We start from the raw sequence: 9,252 nt of genomic DNA on the forward strand, positions 1-9,252 counted from the left end.
CTTTCCCCCCTTTTTTCGCGAGTATGTTATGCGACGGGGGAATCATAGCTTCTGTTTCAACGGAGGATGAGGCCATCTTATCAAAAGAATATGCACAACAGTGTCGAAAAAAGAAAAGGATTGACAGATTGCGATGTGCCCATCATCGCTAAAGCTGATGCAACGCGTCACCTCCGCTTTGCGGAGCGTTGTTCCCCCTCCTTTCCACATCCCCGGAATTCAAGGCGTGCAACTCTTTATCTTTCGTTTCCAATCTCCTCCTAGTCTCTCGAAGCGCTCTTGTCAATGTCGGCATCTTGCTTGTGCTATCCTTCGGTCTTTCTCATACCTTGTCTTTGCTGTTCTCGACTCTTTGGGTTGTTGTTTGTGTGTCCGCCCCCAGGTCTCGACGGAGGAAAACACAACACAGTAGGCGCTTGAATTCAGTTTTCCTATATCTGTATACTATTTCCCCACAGCAGTGCTGCCCTTTGTACGTGCGAGTACTCGGCCCTCCAGCTGAAGTTGTTTGTGCAATCAAACCCATTCATTTTGGCTGTCGGCTTTACTATTCTTCTGTTTTGTTTGTATCATAAGCGTCTAGTCAACGCCTCTCACACGCAATGAAGGTGCACATCAAGTGGTTTCTTACGGGCAAGGATACGGTGATTGAGGACAGTGATGAGATTCTCTCGCCCAGCTCGACCATTGCGGAGCTGAAGGGACTCATTCAGATTCGCTTCGGATTCTCCTCGAAGGAGCTGCTGCTCATGCGGGATCACCTGCTGGAGAACTCCGTCACGCTGCGCAGCCTCGGCATTACGGGCTCGCCGTCTGACCCCGTGCTGACGGCCCACGTTGTGCGGGAGTCGGAGCTGGAGGCGAGCAACCTCGACCAGGACGACACGAGCCTCGACGACAACCTGCAGGAGTTCTCGCACGCCGACTTCATTCTCGCCATGAAGATGCTGGGCAAGGAGGTCGCCGTCACGGACGATCGACTCGTCGCGATGCGCCTCAACGCCCCCCGCCAGCGGCCCGCGTTCCTAAACGCACGCAAGGAGGGCGAGGGGGCGGAGGCGGCCGCCAACGGAACGCCGAAGCCGCCAACGGGGATGCCGGGCTTCGGGGGCAACGTGGCCGTCTACGACCCCAAGAAGACCGAGGTCTACCAAATCCTCGCCAACGTGCATTACGGCCCGCGCAAGGAGGGGGTGGACTCCGACTACGCCATCACCTACCCGGGCGTCGAGGAGCCGTTCCCGTTCTGGGACATGCGCACCCCCGACGTCTTCAGCCACCTGGAGGTGCAGTGCTCGCCGGGTGAATTGTGTGTCGAGCTCTTCTACTTTGGTGAGTTCGCGGCGGTGAAGGATCCAGAGAGCTTCCTGGCATTGGTGCGCCAGAGCCTGGAGTCGAAGGCCGGCGTTCGCCCGCGCACCCCGCTGCCGCTGCGGGAGGCGGGTTGCATGTACCCGTTGATTGCCTGCCCCGTTGTCCTGCACGAAATGGACGCGATGGAGCTCGGCGACATCTTCTTTGAGGAATTTGGCAAAGTAAGTGTCAAACGCCCCGTCATGAACACCAACGATGATGCGGCGGCGGTCGGTGGCGGGTTGGTCGGCTGTGGGCCCCAGTAGTCAAACCACACCCTTCACCCGCACACTCACGCGAACGTCCTCTCTTTTCTTTTTTTCCTTCTCCTGATTTCTTCCGTCGTCGACTTCTCCCTCCGCGTCTGTGCGCGAGCCGCTGCGAAGTGCCGGAAGGAAAACGCGGTATCAAAAAGATTTTTAGCAGACGATCATAAAATGAGTTGCAACAGTCAACTTCACCAACGCTCTTTTTTGTAGTAGCAACTCAGTAGTGATGCTTTGTCTTCTGTTTTAGCTCGTCGTTATCATGACGATTGAAAAGATGTATCATATACTTAGGTGTTTTCTTTTTGGTGAAGGAAACATGGCGCAGAAGGCCTGCCCCTCTCCTTCTCCCTCCCCCTCCCCTCCTCTTCAGTGCTGCGCTCTCAAAGAGAAACTATCCTCAAGGAGTAATAGGAGCAAGAGTTCCCCAGCAGTCGTGGTCTTTGGAGAGCGAGGCAATACTGTTATTGTTTTTTTTTTTGCTGTCAATAAAAGACCCTCTTATTTGTTAATACGTTATCTCTGGTGTGTTGAAATTTTTTCTTGTTTTCTCTTAATCATTTTACTCTCACTTCCTTATTGCGTTGCTGGCGCTGTTCGCGTGCAGTTTTTGCGCATTTCGTCGCAGCAATTTACCTGAACGAGCGCCATCCACCTCCCTCCCTTCTTTCTTTGCCTGAGGTAATTAGCGGGAAGAACACGATCGCTGTTCATTCGATAAAGGGGGAAAGGTCGCAAGGAGCAAGTGACGCCCGTATTTCAAATATATCTGTTCACAATACGAGGCACTTGCCTTCTCACAAAGCAAATAATAATAATAATAATAATACTAAGCTACGCCAGCAACGGAGGGAGAAGACGCGCAGAAGACGCCACCCGCGCACCAGAAGCAGCCGTTTAATGACAATGGCACAGCTTTGATATATGGCTGTGTTGACAGTTTTCTCCTCTTCGTCTAACGGTGGCAGCTTTTCAGATTTCTGTAGTCGATGCATAAAACGTGTAGGGGCGGTGGGGTGGGGGACGTGGGTTAATCTTTGCTGTGTGCCCATCAACACCGCTAAAATGTTCGGTAGACGTGTAGCACCCTTCACAACCCCCTTTTTTTACTGTTGTTGGTGTCTATCGCCATGAGAGTCCCTGAAAGAGTGACGATCTCCCCCATGGATTCGAGATGCGCGGCTCTGACTTCTTCTGCCGATCTCTTGAGAACATGGTTAACCGGGCGTTTTGCTCTCTCTGCATCCGTCTTTCTCGTCTTCTTCTTCTATTTCCTGCCTCACCCCGCTTCGTCAACGCACGCTACATCTTGTTGCGCAAAAGATTCCGTATATACATTCCGAGCAGGTCTTTCTCCTTCAATGAAAAAATGGACGGCGAGTCGTCTGGACTGCACCGTGAGCGCTGCCAAACTAGCTTCAAGCGGGAGCGCTCGCACTCTCTTTACACCGAGAAGCGGACCCTCGGCCCCTCCTTTCCGCCGCCAGGCAGCGCGTTTCCCGCCCACGACGGCGTCGACGACGGCTCCGTGAATGAGCGAGTGGAATCGCAGGAAAGCACACCGACGCACTCTCCCCGCACCGTCCTGTTTGAGCTCATCCCTCTCTCCGCCTCTCCTGCAACCGCCTCTTCAGAAAAAAAGAAGTTTGGCATCGAGGGGATTCGCATTGGTCGAGACCCAAGCTGTTCCGATTTTGTGTTGAACTCCGCGGCTGTCTCGCGGCTGCACTGCGTGCTCTCCGTGTTGGGCGATGAAGTCTTCGTGCACGATAACAGCTTTAACGGCACCTTCATCAATGGGAAACGAGTGGGACGCGGGCGGTGCTCGGTGCTGCACCCACGCGACACGATCTCGTTCATGAACCCAACGTGCGCCGGCGCCGCCCTCTACTCCTTCGAGTTCGCACCGCTGCCTGGCCAGACGTCGCCGCTATTCCCGGCGATCGAGGGGATGCAGCGGTACGAGTTGGGTCCTGTGGTCGGTCAGGGCAGTTTCGCGGCGGTGCGCCTCGCTACCGATCGAGAGACGGGCGAGGCGGTCGCCGTGAAGCTCATTGAGCGGCGGCGGTTGTGCTCCGAGGCAGCCGCGGCGTCGCTCCACACGGAAATTGAGATGATGCGTGGCATGGACCACCCGAACATTGTGAAGGTGCTGGACGCCTTCGAGGGCGGCGGCTGTGTGGCGCTCGTGATGGAGTACGTGCGCGGCGGTGACCTCTTTGACTACGTCGTGGGACGCGGACGCAACCCCTTCACCGAGGCGGAGGCGCGGCACCTGTTCGTGCAGCTTCTGGAGGCGCTTCTATACATTCACCGCCGCAACATCGTCCACTGCGACGTGAAGCCGGAGAACGTGCTCGTGGACTACGCGGGCAAGGAGACGGCGTGGCGGCTCGCCGCTCCTGCGTCAGGGTCGGCAAGCACGTCGAACCGCACAGCGGGGCTGTCTGACCCGGACACGCGTGCGGGTGCGGCGCTGTCTGCGCTGGAGGACCACCAGAGCGAGGCGACGGCGCTCTCGCCCTTCGAGGTGCAGTTGAAGCTGACCGACTTCGGCGTCGCGAAGTACGCCGGAGGGGCTGGCGAGGACGCCGAAGAGACAGCGGAAGAGGGGGGCGGGCTGGGCGGCACACCAGTCTACGCTGCGCCGGAGCTCGCCTACTACCCTCAACCGGATGTGCAGGTGGAGGAGGAGGAGGGGGACGGGCCCCGTCGCGCTCTTGCACCGCCGCCGCCGGTGAAGGTCACGTCCGCCGTGGACGTCTGGTCGCTGGGGGTGCTGCTGTACATTCTGTGCTCCGGCACGGTGCCGAAGCCCCCGCCGCTCGGTGCCTCCGTCGTGCTGCATCGATGCATGCAGCACCTCTCTGCGTCGTGCACGGACTTGATATCGCGCATGATGGTGACTGACCCGGCGGGGCGCGCCACGCTGGCGGAGGTCTGCCTCCACCCGTGGTTGAGCGGCATCGAGCTGCGCGGTGGCGTGCGGGGCAGCGACGACGACAAGGACATGTTGTCCGCCACCGCGATGGTGTCGCCGCGCTTTTTCCGACCGGTGAAGTCAACACCGGCGGCGGCACGCGCGAAGCGAGCAACCTGCTTGACGGCGGAGAAGAACGCAGCGGAGGAGGATCAACACCTGCCCGGGTCACCGTCGACACCGACGATCGCGTAACTGCGGGCGACCATGGAGCGCCGTTCACATCCATTATTTTCCACGTCTTCGCAGTGTCTCGTGAGACACCGTTTCAAGCGTACAAGCCCCAGCTGCTTCTCTTCGTCGCTCGTGAACCACAGCGGAGAAAGACATCCCTTCGCATTTAACGCGTTCCTTTATGATTTTCCACAACTAGTTGAGCATCGCTGTCACAACGATGGAACGGCCTGCGTTGCGCGTCCTCGCAGTTCGTTGGGCCTTCATTCATGCTCCTCCGTGTGGATTGGATTTGTTTTACTCTTCTCGGTTGCTGCGATGATGTTGCCTCTCCACTTCTCTCTCGTTGCGTTGTGTTGTCCTTGTCCTCTTCTTCTTATTCGAAAACTCACAGACGTCGCATTTTCCAGGCCAGGTGCGTGTCGGACAACATCGGCAGCACAGCCGTCACTCAACGGAACGGCGCTCACTTTTCTTCGTGGTAGACACCGTAAACTAACTGCCAGAAATAATTATTTCAAAGGGAAATACGGGCAATGGAGCCAAACACGGACGTCGTGTGCACCGGCGAGGCGCCAGCAGCTGTGGCGTCTTCTCAGCAGTCTTCCACTGGCGAGGACGCAGCGCAGTCCTATCAAGAGACACAGCGCTTCTGTACGTGGCGCAAGCACACACGCAACCTCTACCAGCAACTCTTCCACATTGACCTTGTGTGGGAGAGCCCCGTGGCACAGTTCATGCCCTACGTCAGCACCAAGGCGGGACTGACCATGCACACCATCCTCAGCGGCACCCGCACCGGCGGGCAGGAGCAGAACTACCTGCAGATGCTGTCTGCCACCGTGCCACACGACACGCAGTCCCTCGACAGGTCGAATGCGGCCTACTCGGAGGCCACCGGGGAGGTAGGCGGCTACGGCATGGCACCGCACGCGTGCGGCCTCAACGTGGAGCGGCGCATCCTGCACGATGGAGACGTACTGGCGGCGCGCTACATGCCGGCGAATCCGCTGCTGTTGGCCTCGTCGTCCAGCAACGGCAGCCTCTACGTGTTTGACTGGTCGAGAGTGTCGTTGGGTCGCTTCCCCAACGACCCTCCGCGGCCGCGAGCGCCGCTGCCGCCCAACGAGCTCAGCACCGAGGCGACGGAGGAGGAGCGAGCGCAGTACCACAAGCGCATGCGTGCGCTGAACGTGGTGGCCACCGAGCAGGACAGGTGGGACCGTCGAACCGGTGACGGGCAGCACGTTCTCACCTTGAGCGGCGGCAGCGGCGTTGCGGACAATGTGTGCTGGAGCACCAGCGAGGAGGGCGTGCTGGCCTCTGGCTCCACCGGACGCGTGTGCGTGTGGAAGGTGGCGAACTTGTCGAAGGAGGACAGCCGTCAGGTGGAACCCAGCAGCGTGTTTTCGCTGGAAGACGAGGAGGCTCGCGTGACGCACGTCGATTTCTCGTGGAAGCTGCCGGGGACGTTCCTAACGGCGTCCACCTCCGGCGCGGTGCACTTCAGCGATACACGGCGGGCACACTCGACGGAGATATTCTCTCTCCGCCACCCTGCCACGTCGCTCGCCCTCTCCCCGCTGGACGGCAACTCGCTCCTGATCGGTGATAGGCAGGGCAGTGTGTTCTTCTTTGACCTGCGGAACAGCAGCCAGCCGGTGCTGGTGGACCGCCTGCACAGCGGCGAGGTGACCACTCTGGAGTGGTGCCCCCACTCCCGTCACCTGTTCGCCTCGGGTGGCCACGATGGGGTGGTGGGCATCTACAACTGCACCCGGCAGAAGACGCTCTTTAAACACTGCGGGCACACAGACGGCATCATGGATATCGGGTGGAATTGGCAGGAGGACGGGGCGGGGCAGCTCGTGTCGACGGACAGCAACGCCGTCATGCTGTGGCGTCCGCGGGACTTTTTCTTCTGTGCGTAGAGGAGGAGAAGGGGAAAAACAGCCGGACGAAGCGGCGTGCGTGTTTTCTGTGATGTGTGGCCGCTTCTTCTTGTGTTGTATTGGGAGGGAGGGGGGGGGGAGGGATGGATGACGGTGTTGGATTGACCATAGAAGTTACACGTGTGGTGCATACGCATAGAGGTAATAAAAGGCTGTTCCATTAAATGTACTAATAGTTGCAGAAGAGCAGTATGATGTTATTCTTTTGATTCGTTGTGCTTTGGGCAGGCGGCAGTTCTCACAGACAGTGCGGCACAGTCATTTCACCTCGGTTTGGTGGGGCGAGTTGCGAGTGGCAGCGAGACGCACTTCTGGTCCCACGACGCGGTGGTGTTGTGAAGCGTGCCATCTTCAGCCGTCTCAATGGAGCATCAGCGTATTCGAAATGCCCAACTTCCTCGTATCGCTTCGCTCTTCTGGAATTCACTTAACAATATATATATATATATATATATGTGTTTTTACTTATGTACAATCGCAATATACCTGTTTTGCCTCCCTTTCCGCTAGTAGAACGTTAAAGATCGCTGAAAGAATTCTTATGGCGGACAGTGACATTCAATCAGAGTGGTCGGAGCTGCCGCTCGATACTCGCATCCTAGAGGCACTGAAGGATTTGGGGTGGACGAAGCCGACGGCGGTGCAGAGCGCGTGCGTGCCGCTCGCGTTGAAAGGAAAGGACATTTCCATTCAGTCTCGCACCGGTTCTGGAAAAACCGGCGCCTTCGTCATTCCCGCCGTGCAACGCCTTATCACGGAGCGGGAGCAGCGCGGCGCCCAACACGCGCCATCGAACCCGTCCGTCCTCATCCTCGTGCCGTCGGTGGAGTTGTGCGAGCAGACGACGGAGGCGGCGAGTGAAATCGCAAAGTACGTCCAGCCGCGCTTCGTCGTCGATAATTTGGCCAGCGGCGGCGGCGTGACCGCCAGTAGAGTGCAGGCGGCGCACATCGTCGTCTCCACGGCGGCATTGCTGGCGAAGGTGTGCAATCAAGGCGCTATCACCGCCGCGGTGTTGCAGCACGTGCGCTTCTTCGTGCTGGACGAGGCCGACGTTGTCGCCTCCGTGGCGGAACGCTCTCTGCGCACCGTGCAGTCTCTGCTGCCGCCGAGCATGCAGGTCATCTTAGCCTCCGCGACGCTCACGAAAGGTGTGGCGGCAATGAAAGGGCAGCTGCTGCGGCACCCCGTCAACGTCGTGCTGACCTCCGAGGACGTACGCGACGAGGTGCGGAGTAAGAAAGCGGGAGCCGCCGCACCAGCGGAAGCGCAGCGTGGGCCCGTCGTGGAGTCGCGCATCATCGTGAAGGACCCGCTCAAGACCACCCTCCATCAGTATTACCTGGTTGCCACCGACGAGTGTCACAGCCACACCCTGCTCTTCGGGCTCTACCGCATGGCACTGATCCAAGGCAAAACGCTCATCTTCGTGAACGACGACGAACAGACGTACCGGCTGCAGAACTTCTTAGAGCAGCTCGGCGTGGCCACGCTGGCCTACGACGCCAATCTGCCCATCAACGTCCGCCTCGACACGCTGAAGCGATTCCAGAGCGGCGCCGTCTCGACGCTCGTGTGCACCGACGGCACGTTGGAGAGCGCGGCGCAGCTGCAGATGTCGCTGGAGGAGGAGTCGCAGAGCAGCGTGGCGGCGGTGGCGGAGACGTCGAAGAAGTCGTCCTCGCGGCGTCGCTCGCGCCACAACGACGAGGCCCCGTCGGCGCTGCACCGCGGCATCGACTTCGCCCACGTGCGCAACGTCATTTTGTTTGACGGCGTGGAGGCGACGGACCCGATTGCGCTCTCGCGCTACACCCACCGCATTGGCCGCGCCGGCCGCGCCGGGGAGGAGGGCGTGTCCATCGCTATCTTCAGCGTGCCGCAGGCCCGCAAGTATCTCCAGCCTCTGCGTGCGTACTGCACCGAGCGAGGCGAGTCCATTGGCCCTTTTCGCCAGATGCTGCGGGCAACGGTGGCGAAGTTGCAGTACCGCGTCGACAGCGTGCTGGGCAACATCACCCGCACGTCGACGCGCAAGATGCGTGTCGCCTCCGTCGCCTCCGAGCTCAGCCGCAGCTCCTACCTGGCCAACCATCTCTCACAGAAGGACACAGATGCCTTGAAGCGCGTCATGCGGCGCTCGTCGAAGAAGGTGAAGGTGGAGCGAAACATTCTCGACGTGCCTTACTACATGAAGCTGTCAACGATTGATGACGCCGGCGAGTACCGCAAGCGTGTGCATGCGAACCAGACGCAGTCGAACCTCCTCCGCAAAGCAGCCAAGAAGGCCACCGTCGATCCACTGAAAGCCGTCGTCTCAAAGCTCCGCTCGTCGAAGCGCAGGAGCTAGGGTGCATCAGAGCGCCTTATGAACTCCATGGGTATGTCGTGCGCAACAAGGTGTGTCGCTTGTACTGTGCGTTGAGAGTTGCATGCTGTGGGAGTAAATGAAGCAGAAGCGGTACCGCCAATAGGCGAGTGGCACGCCATTTGTTTTTTTCTTCTTATTCCTCCTTTGTTCGATTAA

The 9,252-nt window shown here is 58.8% G+C and overlaps 4 protein-coding genes across 4 annotated transcripts; all 4 read left to right on the forward strand.

Annotated features, from left to right (window-relative positions):
- Positions 1-380: 380 nt before the first annotated feature.
- On the forward strand, positions 381-1,619 carry ABB37_05557 (hypothetical protein; the record flags this gene model as incomplete). Its single annotated transcript, XM_015803632.1, has 1 exon — positions 381-1,619. Exon 1 carries the CDS (start codon positions 603-605, stop codon positions 1,617-1,619), a length of 1,017 nt encoding a protein of 338 aa, XP_015657457.1. The 5' UTR covers positions 381-602.
- A 1,321-nt stretch (positions 1,620-2,940) lies between these two features.
- On the forward strand, positions 2,941-4,794 carry ABB37_05558 (putative protein kinase; the record flags this gene model as incomplete). The annotated part of the gene is made up of 1 exon (XM_015803633.1): positions 2,941-4,794. Exon 1 carries the CDS (start codon positions 2,989-2,991, stop codon positions 4,792-4,794), a length of 1,806 nt encoding a protein of 601 aa, XP_015657458.1. The 5' UTR covers positions 2,941-2,988.
- Positions 4,795-5,165: 371 nt separating this feature from the next.
- Positions 5,166-6,704, forward strand: ABB37_05559 (WD repeat protein; the record flags this gene model as incomplete). Its single annotated transcript, XM_015803634.1, has 1 exon — positions 5,166-6,704. Exon 1 carries the CDS (start codon positions 5,310-5,312, stop codon positions 6,702-6,704), a length of 1,395 nt encoding a protein of 464 aa, XP_015657459.1. The 5' UTR covers positions 5,166-5,309.
- Positions 6,705-7,233: 529 nt separating this feature from the next.
- ABB37_05560 (putative ATP-dependent RNA helicase) lies at positions 7,234-9,075 on the forward strand (the record flags this gene model as incomplete). The annotated part of the gene is made up of 1 exon (XM_015803635.1): positions 7,234-9,075. Exon 1 carries the CDS (start codon positions 7,267-7,269, stop codon positions 9,073-9,075), a length of 1,809 nt encoding a protein of 602 aa, XP_015657460.1. The 5' UTR covers positions 7,234-7,266.
- Positions 9,076-9,252: the final 177 nt, after the last annotated feature.

Source organism: Leptomonas pyrrhocoris (genome assembly GCF_001293395.1).
Source record: "Leptomonas pyrrhocoris isolate H10 chromosome Unknown, whole genome shotgun sequence".
NCBI lineage: Eukaryota > Euglenozoa > Kinetoplastea > Trypanosomatida > Trypanosomatidae > Leptomonas > Leptomonas pyrrhocoris.